Genomic DNA, 21,275 nt, shown 5'->3' on the forward strand with positions numbered 1-21,275 from the left:
GGAGGTTGGCTCTGTGGACTCGCATGATGTTTGATATATAACGAGGATAACTTGAGCTCTATGAGCATGACAAAGGTCACTCAGTGATGTCAGATGAGGGTTTTCCCCTTCTCTTTTGTAGATTGTTCTCAAACAAGTTAAATTACAGCTAAAACACAGTTTCTTACTCAGGCTTCAACAGTACAGTTTTGCATTTGGATACTGTTTTAGGTGACATTGCTAAGATTCTTCAAAGCCAAGTGTACAGTATATTTTAAGGAATTATTATACTTTGCACTACCTGCAACTTCCTCATGATTAACTCTCCATAAAAAGTAATTGTGTATGTGACTGTACACTTATTATGATAATTGGATCTGCCAAACAATCTAGCACCTACAAACTTAAAAGACCGCATGTTGTAGCTGTTTTTATGGATAAAGACCTCTAAACGTGATACAAAAGTAAAGGACAACAGTGCCCTCTAGTGACACATGAACACATGCACAGAAAGAAAAAAAAAAAACATCATCCAGTATAACATCACCCCATTGCAGAGAGCACACACATGTATTCATTTTTAAGCACATTGATTGTTGAGATAGCAAAAAAGTTCTGTTTATTACTTTAAAGAATAAAAAATCCAATACTGTAGCCTCAATACATCCATGGTGACATCAGTGCATGTACTGTACAATGGAAACAAATATATTAGGGATATCATTTTAAATAAAATGACAAAAAAGGAGCTGATGTATTCAAGTTCAACCAAAAATAAGGCAATACTTAAGTGTAAAAAAAAATCTTGGAAGAGGTCCATATAAAACAGCCCAGTAACTAACTCACAGTTCTTCAAGTCTTGTGGCTGTTTTAGGAGGAAAATCAGAAAAGAGGCACCCTGGTAGTTTGAAGAAACAGTAGTTAAAATCAGTCCTTTAGAGCTCATCGTGTTGGTAGGTGAATTCTCTTGCAGATATAAAACCATCTTTATCTTCATCCTCATTTTTAAAGATGTCATCTACCATAACTTCATGATGTGTGTCATTAGGTGAGTATCCATGTTTCTCAAATTCCTTCTTCAGGTACTCTTTTACCTGAAGTGCAGACAGAATAGCAGTGACATTCACTAATAGCAATAAAACAGATCTGCAATCTTAATTCAGGAAGACAGTTTAAAAGAATTTCACACCTCATTTCTGGAGAGCTTCCAGTCATCATTAAGATCCATCTCCCGGAAAGAGTCGTGTGACCTGGGACCATTTCGAATCTCCATGAGCTCAATGTCAAAGATGAGAGTACTGCCTGGAGGGATCTTTCCTGGAAACAAAAAAGGCAGAGAAAAGGCACATAGTGGAACACAGAAGAAGGTGGAAATTTGATTCAACAGACAGTATATTTTGTACCACAGCTATTAGATTAAAAAGAGTCTGTGTTACTTTACCTTTTCCTTCCTTGCCATATGCCAGAGATGAAGGAATGATCAGCTTTCTGCGCTCTCCTGTGCACATGTTCTGCAGACCCTTATCCCAACCTTTGAGCACCTCTCGGATCCCAAGAGTGAACCATACTGGGTTGTTATCCCCATGTCTGTGGCTGCCAAGAGTCACAAAGATCCATCACAGTTTTCTTTGTAAGGAGAAGTCACTGGTTAATGCTAAGGTCCCAGTGGACAATGGCCCAAGTGGTGGGCTGCAGCGTAGTGAGGTCCATTAAATATATGTCAGATTTTTACAGCTTTAACAGGCAATGACCCTAATGTGATTTTTCTAGCATAAGGACTGAAGTATGGCAAAGTTGCACATCAAAACATGCAGCATTATTACAGTTTACGGATAGAAGTTACCTGGAATGAAACATGGTCCCATTCTCCAAGAATCCCTCGTAATGAACAAGAAGCATGTCTCCATATTTTGACTTGCGGTAACACATTAAGGGTTTATGAATAACTTCAATTTTCACTTCTGGTTCGGGCAGTTTCCCCCCAGTGACAAACACAAACAATGAAGGGAATATCGAAAAAATAGAAAAAAGAATCATTTTGATTGCCAATAGCTAACTTGCTCACAAATTTGACAAAAAGCTAACTGAACACCCAAACTGTACCTAAAATAAATTCATGGCAGGAACGCCAAATACGTGGCAGCCAACTTCAGCTAGGAAAGCAGCCACTGTTCAGCTGTCGGCCCTCCTCGCTCTACAATTGGATACATTCATCCAGAATCCCCGCCCTGTATCAATATTCCCTCATTTTATTGGTTCATATGCGTGTCAATCACCACAATTTACACCCACACTACATATATCCCTCTGACGTAGGTGGGAGGAACGTCGTTAGCTTCTCTCGTGATCGCCCAGAGCCCCATTCCTGAAAAAGTTTACGTAGTTTTATCTACGTAGCTGAAATGTAGAGCCGTGGACGTTACTCCGCAAACCACACTGGGCCCCGATGGAGTCGGTGCAATCAGCTGCGCATCATATCTCGTTATGATAAACAAGTAATGAACGGCGAAAACACATAATTAAACAATGGAAGGAATGCTGTATAAGTGGACCAATTACATAAGTGGTAAGTTAGCCTCACGGTCTTTGTGTGTTTTCGGTTATAGTGCTCGTTTAAAGGCAGCTAGCTAGCATGACAACGTCATAGCAGACTTGAGTTGTGGAGGCTGGCGTTAGCTACCGTCAGCTTTCAACTGTCGGAGCTTATCCACCTCTTTGAATCAACTAGTCTTTCTTTGACTGTACCTTACCAAGATAGTTAGCTGTTTTAAGAACGACACGTTAGCCTTATTTATGAAGTCTTGTCACGTAGCGCTCGCTAATTTAGGTGGTTCTACCATCTGTCATTATAATCTGACTTAACTACTGATTAGTTGCTGCTAACACAGCGTTAGGGTTAACTCTTTCCAACTGTATGAAGCGAGACAATGTTGCTTTTGTTAAGTGATTTATAATATTAAAAACTTAAATACACATACTCATGAAACAGTCACGTTACAGCACTGATGTAAAATGAAATTTATTTTTTCAGGTTGGCAGCCTCGTTGGTTTGTGCTTGACGGAGGAACTTTGTCTTACTATGACTCCCAAGAGGATGCCTGGAAAGGTTGCAAGGGCAGCATTAAAATTTCAGTTTGTGAAATCCAAGGTCGGTACGGCTCACTTTGTACTGTGTTTTATTGTGCATGTGTGTCTAACTTCTACTGCCTTTTCAGTGTAATGCTGACAAGCATGTCCCCCTGTTTGCTGCTGTGTTTTAGTTCATTCCTCTGACTCTACACGAGTTGACCTGACCATACCAGGAGAGCAGTACTTTTACCTCAGAGCCATCAATGCAGCAGAAAGGCAGAAATGGCTGGTGGCGTTGGGAACAGCCAAAGCTTGCCTTACAGACAACCGAACAAAAAGAGAAAAAGGTATGTGGATGCCATTGCATCCAAATCTGACATAGCACAGGCTGCACTTAAATGTCTTGCTGTAAATGTCTTCCCAAATGTCTGTTCATTTGCTGTTACTGTTACAGAGCTCCAGGAGAACACAGAGGCTCTGAAAACTAAGATGTCGGAACTCAGGTTGTACTGTGATCTTCTTCTCCAGCAAGTAAACAAGATCAAGGAGAATGATGAGCTAGGAGACGCAGCGGAGGTAAGGTTAAGGTTTGAATGAGCCGATGAAATAAGAGAAGTTGCTGTTGGTGTGAAACTGCAGTATAGGGTAGCCCATTTGCAACTAGCAAGACATCAAATTGCTGTGTTCGCATGCTTATAATATACCAGACAGGCAGTCAAATGTTAATGTAAGTAAATGTTTTTTAAATATTAGTTTTATAGGATAGCAGATTTTGTGAGCATACTCTTTATCAAACAACATATTTACCTGTCAGGACATTTATGGCAGTGTTAGCTAACATATGTTTGTGTGTTCTTCTCAGACAGGCATAGACACTGGAAACATGGTGAAGTCAACATGCACCACTTTCCTGAAGACTCTAGAGGAATGCATGCAGATAGCAAATCGTACTTTTAGTTCAGATTTGGCGACTCAGAGTCCACCAGGATCTCCTCCAGTAGCAGCCATCAAACCCCAGAAGGTACATTTTTCTCACCAACCCTGACCAGTCAATGTAATAACAATCTACTATAATCAGACTTGGATTGTCCTCAAAAAATAAAGATAAGTGTCTTTTTCCCCCAACAGATTAAACCTGTCAATCATTTAAATCAGAACCTTGGAGAAAAGTAGGTCACTTTTTTCTGTTATTGTGTATTTATGTTGCCTACACTGCTTTTCCATCTCTCATTCACACTCAGCAAATTGAAGCACAAATTAAATGCCCTTTAAAATGTTTTCTGTTGACAGGATGATACTGTGATATTAATGTGTTATTAATTAGTGTTGCATTTCTGTGGCATCAGGCACAATTGCAAAGTAGATGTGCCCACAAGACAAAGACAAAAGAATTAATGTAGTGCACTCAAATTGATTCCAGATGGAGAGGTTTGGCTGAAACCTCAGGAGAAGCAATTGCACATGACAACCAGAGCCTTGACTCTGGAGCAGAGGGACCAGATGAACAAGATAGACCAGGACATCATCCTTCCCCATCAGGTAAATCAGGTGTCCCAGCCACTCGCTTTACATGCTGCAGAGTTCCCTGAGCTGAAAGCCATTACTTGATTCTGCAAAGGGAAAGACCACACAGCACAATGGGGGCCTGGTTGTTGTGTGTACATCAACTGAACTGACGTGGATAAATTATTGCCTTTTAGTGAGCAGACAGAGATGGATGCCCAGTTACATTATTGCATTTTCCTTTAGCAGTAACAAAGCCTTTACACAGGGGAAGCTGCTGCCAGTGATGGAAAATAAGACCAGTCTCTTTCCAATTTAATGTTTTGTGTTGGTTCTAATACTGTAACTACAAAAATATATTTTTTTAAACACAAAAACACACAGATTTGAAGGAAAATTGCTATTGTTTTATGTGTGTTAATGAATGGCCCTATAGTGATTTCCTTATTTGAATATGAGTATTTCACAAAGGGCAATGCTAAATTGCAGTAGGATGTTGTCACAACAGAAACCAATCACACCATGCCACACCTGGCTGTGATGTTGGGTGTCATACCTTAGTCTTTAATTCCATAGAGGTTAGTGTAGAAATATTTATGCCTCATACAACATTTAGTGTGGAGCTGCTCTTGAAGTTTGTCAATCAATGAAGGATGTGTGTGAGGTTGTGTCATTGTACCCTGCCAGTGGGTAAAGAGAATAAGTGTATGTGATGGTTGTGCAAGTTACCCAATTGCTGCTTTCACAATGTGCTACACCCAGTCAGACTTGAGCTTCAGACTTGTTGTGATAATCTTGACTGGAACCACATTCTGTATGTGTGTTAGTTGTCAAGTCTGTTGTCTGCTAACATACATTTTACCCCTGTTTGTTTGTTTGTCTGCTCTATGGTACAGACACTGAAGCAAGCAACGGCAACAGCTCAGTCCATGAGGAGCGAGCTGATCCGACCCTACACACTACCCAGAATTCCTCTGAGAATGAACACTACGAGCAACCAGCAGAGGGGGATGAGGAAGATGAAGCAGACGATCAAAGGGAGACGAAACAAGAGCAGAAGCACAAAGTGGACCAAAGTCAAGAAGAGCACGACAACAACAACAAGGAAGTGGACACTGTCCAACCACAGCACCAACGGGAGGCCGTCGAAGACCGAGACGCGGCTCAGCATGAAGACGAGACCTCCAGAGATTCAACAGAGCCCGAAGACACAGAGCAGGTGGAAACTTTCTTCAGCACAATGAGTCACAGGTATGAAAATGCTACTCAGGAAAGCCACATCCTTTAGGACACATAAGTTCCTGTATGAAGTTACTGTTTGATCGTCTGTGAGATTTCACTATTACAGTATTAGGAGAAACCAATTTAAGCTATATGTAGTGTTTTGTCTTGGAGGCACTGCACTTTTGCTGCATCTTTTGACTAAACTGCACAGTTTTGTGGACATATATTAATTGTATAACAGTGTTGCACAGAATAAATTAATGATAATAACAGTTTTGGAAAATTTTAACTAAGTCCTTTCAAGATGTCATGATAAGTGTTTTATATTAGTGTGTTCTCTCTTGATCACATGACACAGAGAGGCCCTCATCTGATATTTGGGTTTGTAAAGTTTTTTTGTTAACATTTCATACTGTATTTCAGACTTTATTTAACTTTCTTTTTTAAGACCTTGAAGAGTGTTACTGAACAACTGGCTGGTGTGAACCATCATTTCTGTGATATTAAGTTTTGAAATGAACAGTATTATTATAATGAAGGAAGTCATTGTCTCATTCATCCAGTATTCAACTACTAACTACAGTATATGCATTTTTGGATTTTTATTAATGGGACAGTTTTAAACATTAACAAAAAAACAACTCTGTGAAGTTGTAGACAAGGTAGCAGAATAGTCTCAGGTATTGTCAGGCATAAGATTGCATGACACTGTGTGAATCATTTCTCTTGCTTGGTTTTGAAGTTTGTACCCTTTTCTTTTTTCTGTTTGATTTGATCAAATAAAAACTGAAATGGCATACTCACCTCTAATATATTCTCCTGTTTGAATCTGTTCTACTTTTTTTTAGATTTAGTGATATAAGACTGGAGGACGACAATGGTATCCCTACACAAGAGTTTTTGGACTCATGCTATGCAATAGTGCCTGTATTAGGTAGGCCGGTCACTTTCAGTCTCTCTTCATATCAATCTGCAACGCTTCCTCTTTCTCATGAAGCCCATTTACATCTGTGGTCATTTCATCCTTTATAATCTTCATAAACGTTTTCTTTCTCTTATTTTTTCTGTCATCTGTGCATGCTCTGTCATTCACATTGTTATTAAATAGGCAGCAGCTGTCTGTCTTGAATTCATCAGCATCCTTTTCTGCCATGCCCTCATTATTTCCTTCTGCATTTGTATGTCTTTTAGTAGTTTTATTTATTTCTCTGTTTAACAATCTATCGCATGTAAAGGTTTATCAATATGATTAGCTCATGCATTGTTGTGGCTGTGTGTGTCTTTGTGTCTACAACACACATATAAAGGTGGTCACTCACAGTCACAATAACAATATAAAACTGGAAAAATGTGTCTTTCTTTGTTGCCAAATTTGATTGGACTTGTCAGGTGACAAAAGTGATAACACACAAGACAGGGCCACCTTATCAGATTTGGCCCAATGTTTAGGAGGAGAGGTTAGAGTAGGATTGTTGGTCGTAAAAAATCACATGAGAGATTTACAAATAAACTTGAACAAGTTTTTAACGCACATTCTGGCTAAGGTAATATTAGTCTCTGTTTCATATTAACCAAGATCTGCACAGGTCCTGAATATACAGTAAGTGAGGTCACATTTAAGTGTACTGTCTTTAAAAACATCGTGAATCTCTGTTAACGACCGACTAACCTGACATGGCCTTTTAACCCGTTTAGCCTGCTCACCTCCAGCTGTGCACCAAAGTTTACAACATCGATGACATCTCTCCTAACAAATCTTGACCCAGATCCAAGTACCAGTGATATCTGTGTTTGATATCCTGCACTTAACCATATGTAGGATGAGCTTTTAAATGGGTGCAAGGTAAAACAGATTTATGAAACCTTTTATCTCAGATTTGCTGAGGATTTTAGGTCCTCTCGTGTCAGAGTCATCGTGATGCCTCAAAATCTGCTGTGAGACAGACAATCCTCTCCTTAACTCATTACATAGGACTTCCTCTTTCATCATTAATAAACAACCTGAAAACATCACACCCTTATTCAAAATAGGACACAAAGTTGAGAATCTGCACTTTAGAAACAACAAAAAATGATCATAGATTCTCTCTTCTCAGACAAACTGGGGTCCACAGTCTTTGCACCAGTTAAAATGGATTTTGTTGGAAATATCAAGGTAAGTGTGCATGGTTTTGATAAGTAATGCACTGATTAACAAAATGAATAACTATGAAGTCATTCTGTAAAAGCTGCTCTAAATATTGCGTGGAATGTTTTGTGACAAACTGCATCAGTCGGTGTAAATTATTTATAATGAACCATACAACAGGGAGACATTTGTTTTGTACAATACTTTATGGCCCCTTCTGGATTCCTTGAAATCAGACTCATTGCTTATTAATCCTATTACTCTTGCTTCGTCGACATGCATGACATAAATAACATCTTGTAATGTCTCTTAAATGTGTAGTTCAGTTTTTTCATTAGTTGTTCAGGATCAGAATGAGAATGATGGCAGAGTTGAATCAAGCTCTCTTTCAGATTTGTGTCACCCTGTCTCGCAAACTGTAGAAAATTCACCAGAAGCTGATGTCAGACCCTGACAGCTTCCCCACGCTGCAGTCCATCGTGCTGCACGAAGTCCATACAGATGTTGCCCAGGTGCGCAACTCAGCCACCGAAGCTCTGCTGTGGCTCAGACGGGGCCTGAAGTTCCTCAAAGAGTTTCTGTCAGAGGTCAACGCAGGAGAACAAGACATCCAGGGAGCGTTAAGTGAGCCAAGTCGGAATGTACACAAATGCATGGAAGTCTAGTTCATGTTCACTGTCAGGTTTTCTCATTATCTCGCTCTTCTCTGACCCAGATAACGCCTATGGAAAGACCCTTCGACAGTACCATGGATGGGTCGTGCGAGGGGTATTTGCTGTGGGTTTTTTTTCACTTACACCACTTATTTCTCACATTTCTCTCTTATTTTTCATTTTTCATCTCCTCTGTTATTTGTCTGAGTGCTCCGAGTGTAACAATACCATCAATTTTTTAAAATGTTTTTTCCCTCCAGTTAGCCCTGAGAGCCGCCCCATCTTATCAAAGTTTCACCGCTGCCTTAGTGTCAAGAGAGGGCGATGAGGTGAAGAGCGGCTTCACCAGCGGCATGCACAGAGACCTGGGCATGTACCTGCCTGCCATGGAAAAACAGCTGGCCATCCTGGATTCCCTATATGAAGAGTACAACCTGGAGTCTGATGAGGTGGTGTGAAACTTGTAACAAAAAGGATGATTAGAATTCAAAGAAAAGCAGAACCTGACCGCAGGGGCATAGTAGTGTCTTAACTGCTGAAGGAAGGTGCCAGATGCAGAGTGCATCTTGTGTACAAAGTAATGTGAGCATGTCCCCTGTCAGTGTGAAGTGTTTCCAGTGGTTCTTAAACTCCACAACAGTAGAGGGTCTAGGTTTGAAGAGGGTATTAATGTCTGTAGGAGCCCACAAGGGTGAGCATTAACAATTAAGGCATTATGGCGTGACAAAATGTAGATTCCAGGTCTTGTTCAAAAGACCATTGACAATGTAGGGGTATGAAGCCCTGTTATGCAGACTCCAACAATAATTATCCATGGTGACATTTGTTTCTGGTGCACATTTTGTGTGTTGTGGCTTTTTATGTACTGTACGTGTTTTAAGGTACATAACCACGAGGTATTCAACTCTACTTCCCTGAGAGATCATTCGTGAATGCAAAGAAGTTTCTAATCAAGGTTATCCCCTTTCCTTGGGGTCATGATACTTGCAACAAACACAAAGCACTATCATATGTCATATCGTTACAACGCCCAAAATACGCCTTAAGTATGTGATGGAATAACATACTAGGCTAACTTTTAGTGTATTAGGTGAACATTTATCTTGCACTGACTGTCGACATTTAGTGGTATGATAAATATTGATTTAGTTTCTTTTCCTGATATTTTAGTCTAAATCCTGCAGTTTGACAATGTATTACTTAGTTTTGACATCACTGACATGTTATGAGCTTATTGCTCTAGAGACTTTCCATGGGACCAAAAAGGAACTGTCACGTGAATGGCTTTAGCCTCCGCTGCCTACAATACCGCAACACACAAGGATGAAATAATACAGTATATCTGTTGACGTACTGATAACTGCTGAATATTTACGTGGACATCCTCTGCACAAACTTATGCATTTTTCACAGTGTCTATTTATTATGTCTTAAGTTATAAACTTCTCATTAATGTCATGGGGATCATTTCAGTCTGTCTTTTGTGTATATGTATGGACATTCGTATTCATAGGGCATGTTTATTGATTGCATGGATTTATGTATTAAGTAACATAGGTGCCAATGGAAACTAAATACAGGCCAAGGCCTTGAATTAACCAAGTAAATTAATGATCATCAAGGGGATAGACTGTGAGAGTTAACATCCATTGCTTCTCCTTAATGTCTATAGTGATAATGAACAATAACCTTTAGCAGATTTCAGCTTTGTTTTCCACCATCCCATCCATGCACTGTTCCACATGTACTTGAGTGTTGTTGCCAGCTGTACTTAACACTTTATGATGTCAGTTCAACAATTTAAAAAAAAGAGCAGGAAGACGCCTCCTGGCCAGGTTTGAAAGCGTGAGCGTAGATTCACTGAGCCATTCCAGCAAAGCAGGAACATCCTCATAGGGCTTTTTTACAGAGACATACCACATAGTATTTTTAACTTTTCTTTTGAGTTTTTAGGAAGGCATCCAGTGGGGAAAAAAAACCTCTTTTACAACAAATAACAAGTCATCTGCAGCAGGTTTACATCACAGATGTGCAATAGGCCAATTTCCTGTTGCAGATCCAATGTTAATTCTGAAAATATGCTATTGTAATATTCTAAACATTTGATTTGGTTTTTTTCTATGAATGTACATAAGATGCTATTTGATTTTTTTCTTAATAAATAATTAAGTTGTCTTAGTGTGTGTCCTGTTGCAGTCAAATATGATGTCTCATATTCTGTTTCGGACATGGGCCTAGAGGTAGAATAAAATAATGTTTTGTCACTCACTGCTCCACATCTTGTTAAGTGGATAAATCAGTGAGTAAACAACAGGTCGTAAATCTGCATACTTTGCCGTGTGTAGAATTAGTGTTTTGCATGTGCAGCAGTAGTGTGTCCTCTGCCAGGACCATAGCACCCTGCATGCCGGTAATTCCTGCCTATAGGTCAGGGATTTTCACTTGGCTCGGGCCAACAGCTGGGTCCCTGTCTGCTTCCTGTCCCTGTGGCCTCCTTTGCATTAGCCCCTTGTGCCACAGCTGTAACACTACACCAGCACAACCTGCACTAAAATAACCCCTTTGTTGGAAAAAGTGTTTGATTTCACTTCATCAACTTAATGCCTGCGAGAGCTCAAAATAGAGCCTGCTTCCTGCAACTTTATCTTTTGCGAACAGTGTCTTTGAGAGTGGGAAAATCAATAATGAAATGATGAGGATATAGCTTATTAGTTCATTAATGAATTTGTCCTAAGAGAAACTTTGAGGTTTTGAACTCCACAGAGAGCAAACTTCATTTGGGGGGGGGGGGGGGGGGGATCCTTCTGTACACAGCAGATCTTTTTATTACAAGTCAGGTTTGTCCACTGCATCTTCACTGACATTTTAGTGCTGTAGTGAGACATCTGTGGTACAAATCTGATTGGCCTGGTCAGGGGAATGCATGCAATGGGATAAATACACCAAGCTAAGCTTTTACTCAGACATCTCAGCAGACAAATTGTCCTGATGCAATTTAGAAAAGAAATACTGCGCGCTAATAGAGTTACACGATTGCATCAAGCCTCAAACATCTTCTGGCACTGGCTGGCTGCCCGTCCCCCTATATCACCTGTATCACTGTGTCTCATCTCCAGGCACAGACTCAGCTCTGAGGGGCTTCATGGAGACAATGAAAAGCTGAAAAGCCATTGCCATGTCTGAGAAAACAGCAAGAGTTGACTGTGGTCTGTTTACAATTTATTTCTAACACAGCACTTTGCAAAGAGCTGCTGACAGTGTCTTTTTTCCACTTGATAGATATCAGCTTTTTTCCCCCCCAGTGAGAGCACTGCTCTGAGAGAACATCAATAGCATCTCTGTCACTGTCTGTTGGCTTTTTGCACAGCTCCCAATCACTGTCACCGCTTGTTCACAGCAGACAGGAAACAAAGCTGCTGACAAACCCTTGACCAAAGTTTAGAGATGCATGTCTTAGACAGAGTGAGTGATTTAATTTTTATTTTCAGTTCTTTCGAAAACTGTCCACAACTACTGTATAAATCATATCAGAATAATAAACAAAAATGTACTTTCACTAACCCAGCCACAGTGAATAATATATTTCATAAAGCCTTACAGTACATTACCACATGCATGTTATGTTTCAGCATTGTTGTGCATACACAGTACAGGATACAGCACAGAAGCACAGGCCACAGGCACAACATTCAACATAGTTTCCAATCAGTATTTCAGCTTTGTGCATGGCACAGTTCATCACTATCATATAAGTTGTGTCACACACACACAGTACTTAGCTACACTCTGGCCAGAGCAAGACTGACATTTCTTAAGACACCTGCTGTGCTGATGAATGCAATGATTTACAAAACAATGTGTGACAAAGTGGAAGCGTTTCACAATCATTAGCGAGGTATTACAAAGCATGCGGACACAATATAGTAACAGTCTTTATCTTTCCATTGCTTTTACAGAAGAGATCACTTTGTAACACCTGACTACATCTAAGTATGGCTGAGAAAAGGTCTCCCTTGGCACTGCGACTCATACAGTAGCTTATGGAAAATGTCAGCTTATATCGGCAAAGTCATTTTCACCATTGGTGCCCAGCACACAGCAGACTACATCTACACTTGTTAACTTTACTGTTGAGTTTCTCTGTTGCTGTATATACTGTAAGACAGAAAGACTGGATAAAGAGGTATTAGAGTAAATACAGTAATGACCATAGAACAGACTGGAATTGAATTTCCTCCCCCCTTTAGCAGCTACAGACTATTCCAGCCTTTCCTGTGCAGTGAGAAAATTAAGAACATAACAGTTTCAAGCCTTCACATACAGTAAATGTCATTTCTCATTGAAGCACAGGGAAGGAACTCGGCCTTGCACCTACGGGACTGCACGTTGTCGATCCATTAAAGCTCTTGTTTGAGTTACCTGTGTGCCTCAGCGTACAGTCATTGCCTTTTGATTTACAAAGAGAGTGGTGGAGGATGCCTGTGAAAGGTGCTGTGTGGAGCTACACTACCTGTTGGTTCCTGAGAAGTTTTTGAATATATGAAACCTTGCCCAAACTCTGCATGTCCCTGTCCAGTACAGTACCATCAAATGAATAATGTCCAGTCAGCCTCTGAAGGTTCCCAGGAGCTGGGAGTGCAACCTCCTGGTGTTAACAGTCTCACTGAAATATTACATGTGCGTAATTCATGCACTATATCCACTTGTAAATCCATCTCTAACCATATATATTGATCTTACTAAATGCCTGGCCTTACCTTTATGACTGAAAATGGTGATGTGATATTGAGAGTATACAGTACGAACCTTCTTGTGGCAATAATTAATACACTGATAGGTTACATGCTTGGATAGTGACAGCTACTGTCATGGTCTTATGACACTGTAATCCCAGCCTCATGCAAAATGCTGTGCACCGTCACTCACACTGCAGTAGAATACCTGGCGCCATGGCTCCGGATGTCCTACTGCCTCTCTTTCTCAACAGTAACTGGGTCAAGATTAATATGACTCAGGCCCCAGTGACTGCTCCTTCTGCAACATGTCCCACTGGCGCGTAATTAAGTCTCTGCATGGCTGTCACACAACTGTTGCATCCAGAGGCTGATTCCGGTCCAGTCATGGCGTGATGAGGAGGCCAGTCTTAAGTCCTGCTTGTTAAGACTGCAGACTGCAGTAGTCCTGTGCATTTCCTATGTGTGGGGCAAGGCTTTCGCCTCCCCTGACCGACTCTATAACTCCGGGGAGCTACTTCAGCAGCAATACAGAGGAGTTATATATATGTATGTTTTGTTTTTCTTTTATCATAGAATCACTGGGTTCCTCTTCCTTCAGAGTCTCTTGCTTGGAGCATTATAGTTCTTTTTTTTCTTTTTTTTGCATGAAAATATTCCTGTTATGTGTCAAGCAAAAAACACACAGGATCCCGCTGCACCATCCAGCCTCCTCCTCAAGTAAAGTACTTGCAGTTTGTGGAGTCAATAACACAGTATGGTGTGCACTTGAGGTGACCGTATGACCTGTAAGTAAGAGGGGGAGCACCTTCAGGTCAGTTTTACATGTCAACAAAACACTTGTGTCTTAATACAGCAAAGAGTTTTGTCCACAAATAGTTGTATACTATGCTTACCCTGGGAGATATGAATTACATGTCTGGTATCCAAAATCTTTTCCATCACACTCCTCGGCCCCCTCATAGCGATATCCGTCTCCACAGTAGGCGTGTTTACACTCTGTGGTAAGGGGAGACAGCAGGGGTGGAGGGGGTCACGTTATATGTGCACAGCAAATTACAACTAAGGAGCTATTACAGACCGCCTAACACGGATGCATGACTTACTGACACAGCCGTCAGTGACGACTCTGTTCCTGTCATCGCACTCCTCCCCATTGGTGATCTGTACTATCCCGTCACCACAGTAACCTTCGTCGTCGGGCGCATTTTCCATGGACTGGAACGGCGTCAGCTGGAATGGAAAAGTCTTTCACAGAGTTTAAAAAAGTTGGAAAAGAAGGAAGAAAAAAAAACTTGACTGTAAAATTACCTTGTACAAAATCTAAAATAAAAATCTAAAATCAGATTTTGCTGCATGCAGATACCTGGATTGGCAGCCAGCCATCAATGTCTTTGAAATAGAGAGATCTCTGGTCTTTGCGGAAAGCAAGAGCGTTATCAGTGTGAAGGCGCTCCAGTTCTTCCTCATTGCTTACCACGAATATCTGAATGAAAGAGGGAAAATTTGTTTTCAATATTTAGTGTATTTTAAATTATGTTCAGTTCCCATTGGAGAGTAATTTTGAGATATTGAGCATCAAAATTTAATATCCCAGCAGGCAATGTGTGTCTCAAAGCAATATCCATGTCATCACTAAGAGTACTTTTATCTTTTAATACTTTTTATCTTTAAATCATTAATCAAAAGTTATTAAAACCCTAAAGACCCAAGGGTTTCTACAAATTTACATGTGAAAATAACATAATATCAGAAATTCTAAAATATAGAGTATATAGATTTTGATAAAAATCCTTACCATTTAATTTTCTCAGGAATCTGTCCAATGATTTTGTGCATTCCTGAACATACAGGCCCAATAACTGAACTACAAACACTACAAAGTAATGCAGATAACCTTTTATATTTGATAAGTGACTATAACAAGACTATTCATTCTCACCGCTGGTACTTTGGGATAGTTTCCTCTAGAAGAAAAATCATCAAATGGAGAACTGCTGAGAGAGCTGCAGCTACACTTCCCAGGAGGCCCTGGTGGGCCACGTGCACCCTTTGTTCCAACCATGTAAAGACCTAAACATTAAACATACACAGAAAAGTCATTATTGTATATAAAGGCTGCAAAAAGTAACTAGAGGCTACATGATTACTACCAAATAACAGGCTTGATGAGCTAAAGGGGAGGTGCTGTTAAGACTACAGACACAGTAGCTGGTGTAAATACCATAAGTCATGAAAGTAGTGTGTGAAAGTACATGTAGTAGCTTTGATTTATCTATCAAGAGGCAAACGCAATTTAATTCATGCAGAAACCTGATCAAGATAACAAATGTCACTTTAATTATGTGGTGACATAATATTTGTAAAACTGTAAGGAGGACTGCCATCTGCGAATCCATTTCAGCCACATGATGTCACGATGAGAGCATCTTGTTTCACCTCAGGAGATTAGATTTCTCTGGTGCTAAATAAGACTACCAGTGTTATCTCTTACACTGGTCTAGAGTGTGCCTCCTTCTGCTGACTGGGATGTTTTCTTCTCTTCTCATTGGTAGCACAGCTTTTCACACACTCTCAGAGAACAGCGAAAGTGCAGAGCCACACACAAACCAATCCCTTCAAAAGGTAAAAGTTGTCACCTGTAGCAGGTGAACCAGGAGGACCAGGGTGACCTTGAGGACCCTGTGGGCCTACAGGTCCCATAGGACCAACACTGCCTGGGTCCCCTTTCACTCCCTGAATCAAAACAATACACAAAGTGGTCAGATTTAAAACATGCCTGTATTTCCTCGACACAGTATAAAATCTGGAATTAGAATATCACAAGACTGCCAACACCTCACCTGCTTGCCTCTCTTCCCTGGTCGGCCAGTGGGTCCTCTGTTTCCTGAGATTCCAGGTTCTCCTTTTGGACCCATTTCTCCCTGTACGACAAATTACATCAACTCAACATTTAGTTTGGTCATATTTTTAAAGTTGTAAATCTTGGTGGCAAATTAACTTCTCAACAACTTCTACTTCTCTTGAATGTGTTGCTCACTTTCTGTCCAAGCATCCCTGGGAAACCCATTGCACCCTGTGGATACAGAGGAGTCAATAATGGCATTATAGTAGATTTTGTACAGTGTGCATATACATGCGGTGACACTACTGATACACTCTCCCTACCTTGTCACCTTTCACTCCACTGTCCCCGCGATCACCTCGAGAGCCCTGATGGAGCAGAATACAGTGTGTTACAAAACTTATACTACTTATATAGTTTAGGTGAAGAACATGTTCAGTAAAATTCAGTGTATGTGCTGAATGATATTTAATAAAACAGTCACACACCTTTTCCCCTTTATATCCAGGTAAACCCTAGATCAAACATACAAAATATCCAAGATGAAGCTAAATAATGTGAAAGAGAAGATCATCAAGTATCGTCAGTGTAGCTCGTGTTTAGATCATACCCTCGGCCCGATTGGTCCTCTGGCTCCAGGCAAACCCATCAGCCCCGGGTCACCTTTCTCACCCTGACACGGAGGAAAACATGAGGAATAAGACAAATGTGGATTGGCTTCATTTTGTGGGACACGCGTCCCAGTTATTACCCCAGAGATCCGGTTCTTTTCTACTATTTCAATCAAGCATCTATATAGAAAAGTTTGCATGTTACGGAAGTATTTCGTTGCACAAATGGGTACAGACATCAAACCTGTATTCATCTACACTTCCTTATAATGACATATCTCGAGACCAATTACTGGTCTCGAGATATGTCATATATCACATCATCTATGTTATGAGGTCTGACTTACTCACTTTGGGCCCACTTGGTCCTGGCCATCCAGCTGGTCCCTGTTTCCCAGGAAGTCCAGGAGCACCTGTCCGACCCTGACAGAAAACATCAGTGTTAACACGCTTATCTGAGACAGAGACGAACCTTATAAAAGCCTACTAAAACAACTGCTGCCACAGCTGAAGAAGCTGTTAGAAGCTGTTTATGAAATCAGGGTCACTTGTGCCTGTTTGCTACAGAAGTTGACAGCCTGCTTGCTACAGTATTTATCAGACATCGCTGCACATGCAAGGGGTGGGGGGTGACTTTAACGAGCCCTGTCACATTGCTCTCTTTAATTAAATGATGGGCTGTATATAGAACAGGAGTCCGTGCTTGTGGGAAATAAAATGATTTATGACCTGGCTGAAGCACTAAGCTAAATTGCACCGCAGTGCTGCAAAGCTGCTCAGTCAGGCCACCAGCCAGTGAAGCTCTCCCACTGGGCCGCTTTTACTGCTCAACCACAGGCGACTGATCATTTAGGAGGTCACTTCTCTTCTGCCTGTGGTGATCAAGCCCCGCGTCCTGAGCTTTCAATAAAGCCCTGCGTGGGCTCATCCTCCCCCTTTCTAATAGAGAGGAGAGGGCCGTCTGACAGGGAGGCATGATGCTGGATGCCTTTGAGAGGGGAGGGGCGGGTGGTGGGTGGGTCAAGGGAGGGAGGCAATATGTTCCCCCTTCTGTGAGAGGAGACCAACAGTATGTTAACTCCCTCTGCTATCAAAACAGTCCGTCTCAGCAGCTCTGTATCCCCTCACATCCTGCCAATGTGTCTGTTCTGTCTCCTGTCAAGGTTGCGCTCGCTCACAATTTCTTGATGCACACAGCCAGGCACGGGCGGTGCTCTGAGTTACAGCTAGCAAGCAGGCGGAGGCACTGTATCTCATTTTTGAGTAAATCCACTTAGCGGAGAATATGGAGTGATTAATGGAGACTCTCACCTTTTGCCCAGGTCTTCCAATTTCTCCCTGACAACAGGATGCGGAGGAGGAGGAGGGGACAGACAGCGGTCATTTAATACACTTCCAGCGAGCATCCCTCAGTCATGTGCAACAGGTCAATTCAATTTTAGCTCACGAAAAATAATGAGTAGCTTGTAAAATGTATAATGACCAGCGTTAATGAGATGAGACTGGAGCATGGGGAAGTAAACGGCTTACTTTTTCTCCCTTAGGTCCTCCTAACCCAGGTAATCCAGGGGGACCCTGATGAGCATAGAAAAACAATAAATATAAAGCACATGCTCATAAATCCCAGAGATAGACAAATAAATTATCTTTATTGTCCACAACATCCCACCCCAAAGTCATGTCTGCTTCTGAGGGCACACAGCTGCAGTTTCAATTAGCTTAAGGCTGAGTGGCCACTATTGATTTAAAAAGTGCCTTGTGGGTCTCTCTTGATATACTGAAATGCTTCTGCAGTCCAGTCTGAGACGGGCAAACACAGCAGAAGCTTTAACAATCATTTTGTAAATCTGCTTCTTACTTATGAGACCCCAGGCTAAACAGCAGAGGAGGTTGGGCTTACGAGAACCTATTGAACTGAAATGTCTTTATATCTTTCATCACCAGAGTACACAAACACACGGACACATGCTCGTATTAGTAATCCCTGGAATTTACGCGACACAGTACGCCTTTCCAGGCAGACAGCTCTTCGGACAGTTTCTGAGAATGATGTGTGGTGCACTGGCAGGCAGTGGAAAAAGGCTATTTGTGTCTCAGCTAAATGTAGAGCGTTAATGGGCTGCTGTGTTGCATGGGCCAGAGAAATCCCCATCCCTTGCCCTGCAGGAACTCTCAAGTTGGAGAGGAGATAAGGGGTAATATGTTGCTGGAGTACAAAACCTTAACACCTTAAATCTATGCAGACCCCAAACGTGAAACAGAGACAGTGTGTGATTTAGCCCAACTGAACTACTGGAATTGTGTAATGACAGTGCCAAAGTCCCACATCTACAGTGCATTATACATGCTGGGATTATGATGTCTGGGGTCCTACCTGAGGTCCAGGGGGACCAGCAGGCCCAGGGGGGCCTCGGAAACAAGAACCTTTGTCCTCATTGCCCACCTCAGACCCAGCACCATTATTTAAAATGCCTTCATTCTGTAAGATAAAAAAATATAAATAAGATACTGTATTTCATCCACAGCTTTGACAAATGCTAATTAGACAGAGGAGAGTCGACAGAATAACTCCTGGACAACAGGAGTTTTACTGACTCAGCAAAGTTTATCAAACAACTTTACATCTGAAATTCATCACATCCTCATCATAAAACTTCACAGCAGAGGACATGTTCTACCACAGTCTCATTCAGGGGTCAAAAGATAGTAGGAGTGGGACAACCTGGATATCACCCAAGGACATATTGACAGTCAATTATTCCACAATAGAAAGTCACATGACTTTGACTCACATGAGCGTGGCGGCGCCAAAGTGAAGGGGGTGGAGGAAACAGTGGGGGTGGAGGCGGACTCAGCAAACAGCATGGGCTGAATCTCTTCTGCTGCTCCTGGGATCTGAGAGCTGTGCAAGGTGTGCATGCAGGTCAGTCACACACGGGCTACGACGCCAGACAGTACGACCGACTGTGAATCCTGACCTCTCCCAACAAAATGAGGGGAGAAATGCCCAACTCACGGACATGCAAGGGCAACTAAGGTACATATAATGTGACCCAACAAAATATCCCTTAAACAGAGCAAAACCTGGACAAATCAGAGAGGTTAGAACATGCAGGGGCACAGCGTAAGTGACAGGGAAACAGGTGCAAACTATCAAATCATGACGCCCCTCCAACAGAGTTCCTAAAGCTGGACACAGATATGAGGTGCTTGTGCCTCTCACTGAAGGACTGGAGCTGGTCTCGCTATTTATAGCCATTTCCATGTCTACCTCATGGGCGACAAGGAAATAAAAACAAGTGTATTTACTAACATAATGCTCTCCAAATGAATCCCAAAAACTAGACATTTAGTTTCCACACTTTTACACCTCAACTACCTGATCACCTGTGCATGCACAATACTGTATGTACAATATAGTGCACACACACTTACACACAGACATACACATAAAGGCTGAGGCTCATGATTACAGTTTTCTTACCTGCTGGGAATGAAATAAAGCTGTCCAGAAAAGAGGACTGAGCCAAGCCATAGCAGAACCACAGAGGCAGATACAATCCTAGTGTTAGAAGAGTCATGCTGCTCCGGATAGTTGCCTGACTTTATTTTCTGAGCCACAGCAGCCCTCACACGCTGCCTTTCTCTCTCCCTCTCTCCTCACTGTCCTCTCCCCACTGCTCCCCTCCCTCTCTCCACTCTCGCTCTGCCTCCTTTACGCCCTCAGAAGAGGGCACGCCGACCAATGCCCATTAAATCTTTCCTCTGCATCGGTGTGCGCTAAAATTACTGGAGACAGCCCGCCAGCTGCCTGGGGTGCCAATATTAGATCTCTACAACAGCAGGGGGTGCCTTTTGTTGTTTGCACTCCTCTTTCAGGGAGACTTATCACAGACTAACCCACAGTGGGATTTTCTGCAAGGGATTCAAATAGGATTCTACATGAAGGTATAAAAGTGCATCATATGCCAACTTTCCCAAGTGTATCAATTGTCTGTGTGTCTGTATATCCTTTTTTTTAATGCAGAGCTCTGTGCATCCTACTGTGCATCATGGTATCCATTTAGTTTTAATCCCCATTATGTCTCACAAAATTAAGTCTCTGTATTTCTAAGAAGGCTCTTTGGGGGATTTGAAAGCTGTAAAAAAGAAAAAAACCTGAAAATACAGATGTTACTTCTCAAGAGCATTTCAAATGTACTGATATGAAAAATATCCTTCTGATTTTTGCACAGACTACACAAGTACAAATGAAAAAAAGCATCAAGATTACAAGAGACTGAGTAAGTACTGCAACTTGATATAAACTAAGATGAAATATACGTAAGCTCCTTCATCCATTTGTTTAAAAAAGTCCCTGATGATGTGTGAAGTTAAAGGAGGGTGTAAATTTATGTAAATGCATATGCAAATTTACAAACCTGAAAAGAAATGAATTTCAGCACCAGGCTGAAAATTTTCAGTTTCCCAGCATTTGCATTTGTGTTTGCACTGGATCCTTTGAAACAGGTTGAATAAGCCAAACACAGT

General features: G+C 41.4%; 3 protein-coding genes across 4 annotated transcripts; 1 reads left to right on the forward strand and 2 right to left on the reverse strand.

Moving 5' to 3' along the window:
• Positions 1-517: 517 nt before the first annotated feature.
• fkbp14 (FKBP prolyl isomerase 14) lies at positions 518-2,168 on the reverse strand. Its single transcript, XM_018688543.2, has 4 exons — positions 1,823-2,168; positions 1,421-1,572; positions 1,169-1,296; positions 518-1,073 (listed from the first exon to the last, which is right to left on the reverse strand). Exons 1-4 carry the CDS (start codon positions 2,014-2,016, stop codon positions 915-917), a joined length of 633 nt encoding a protein of 210 aa, XP_018544059.1. The 5' UTR covers positions 2,017-2,168; the 3' UTR covers positions 518-914.
• Positions 2,169-2,325: 157 nt separating this feature from the next.
• On the forward strand, positions 2,326-10,734 carry plekha8 (pleckstrin homology domain containing, family A (phosphoinositide binding specific) member 8). The gene is made up of 13 exons (XM_018688492.2): positions 2,326-2,545; positions 3,011-3,127; positions 3,240-3,395; positions 3,503-3,624; positions 3,911-4,069; positions 4,177-4,217; positions 4,469-4,587; positions 5,448-5,802; positions 6,624-6,709; positions 7,872-7,930; positions 8,326-8,527; positions 8,619-8,680; positions 8,817-10,734. Exons 1-13 carry the CDS (start codon positions 2,506-2,508, stop codon positions 9,012-9,014), a joined length of 1,716 nt encoding a protein of 571 aa, XP_018544008.1. The 5' UTR covers positions 2,326-2,505; the 3' UTR covers positions 9,015-10,734.
• A 1,285-nt stretch (positions 10,735-12,019) lies between these two features.
• On the reverse strand, positions 12,020-20,431 carry colq (collagen-like tail subunit (single strand of homotrimer) of asymmetric acetylcholinesterase). Of its 2 annotated transcripts, none has more exons than XM_018688465.2 (17): positions 20,230-20,431; positions 19,538-19,647; positions 19,120-19,224; positions 18,276-18,320; positions 18,057-18,083; positions 17,097-17,168; positions 16,745-16,807; positions 16,623-16,649; positions 16,458-16,502; positions 16,330-16,365; positions 16,133-16,213; positions 15,929-16,025; positions 15,232-15,362; positions 14,656-14,775; positions 14,396-14,522; positions 14,186-14,288; positions 12,020-14,075 (listed from the first exon to the last, which is right to left on the reverse strand). In XM_018688465.2, the coding sequence occupies exons 1-17, from the start codon at positions 20,324-20,326 to the stop codon at positions 14,006-14,008; spliced, it is 1,356 nt and encodes a 451-aa protein (XP_018543981.1). In that variant the 5' UTR covers positions 20,327-20,431; the 3' UTR covers positions 12,020-14,005. The 2 variants fall into 2 exon arrangements, with proteins under 2 accessions (XP_018543981.1, XP_018543977.1); XM_018688461.2 differs by having other exon boundaries at positions 14,396-14,537.
• Positions 20,432-21,275: the final 844 nt, after the last annotated feature.

Source organism: Lates calcarifer, linkage group LG15 (assembly GCF_001640805.2).
Source record: "Lates calcarifer isolate ASB-BC8 linkage group LG15, TLL_Latcal_v3, whole genome shotgun sequence".
NCBI classification, from domain to species: Eukaryota; Metazoa; Chordata; class Actinopteri; family Centropomidae; genus Lates; species Lates calcarifer.

Coding starts and splice junctions, on each gene's coding strand:
- plekha8 (XM_018688492.2), top strand. CDS start 2,506: ATGGAAGGAATGCTGTATAAGTGGACCAATTACATAAGTG. Junction 2,546..3,010: donor GTGGACCAATTACATAAGTG/GTAAGTTAGCCT, acceptor TTATTTTTTCAG/GTTGGCAGCCTCGTTGGTTT. Junction 3,128..3,239: donor TTCAGTTTGTGAAATCCAAG/GTCGGTACGGCT, acceptor GCTGTGTTTTAG/TTCATTCCTCTGACTCTACA.
- fkbp14 (XM_018688543.2), bottom strand. CDS start 2,016: ATGATTCTTTTTTCTATTTTTTCGATATTCCCTTCATTGTTTGTGTTT. Junction 1,573..1,822: donor GGGACCATGTTTCATTCCAG/GTAACTTCTATC, acceptor GACTCTTGGCAG/CCACAGACATGGGGATAACA. Junction 1,297..1,420: donor ATATGGCAAGGAAGGAAAAG/GTAAAGTAACAC, acceptor TTTTGTTTCCAG/GAAAGATCCCTCCAGGCAGT.
- colq (XM_018688461.2), bottom strand. CDS start 20,326: ATGACTCTTCTAACACTAGGATTGTATCTGCCTCTGTGGTTCTGCTAT. Junction 19,225..19,537: donor TTTGGCGCCGCCACGCTCAT/GTGAGTCAAAGT, acceptor TTTATCTTACAG/AATGAAGGCATTTTAAATAA. Junction 16,808..17,096: donor CAGGACCAAGTGGGCCCAAA/GTGAGTAAGTCA, acceptor CCTCCGTGTCAG/GGTGAGAAAGGTGACCCGGG.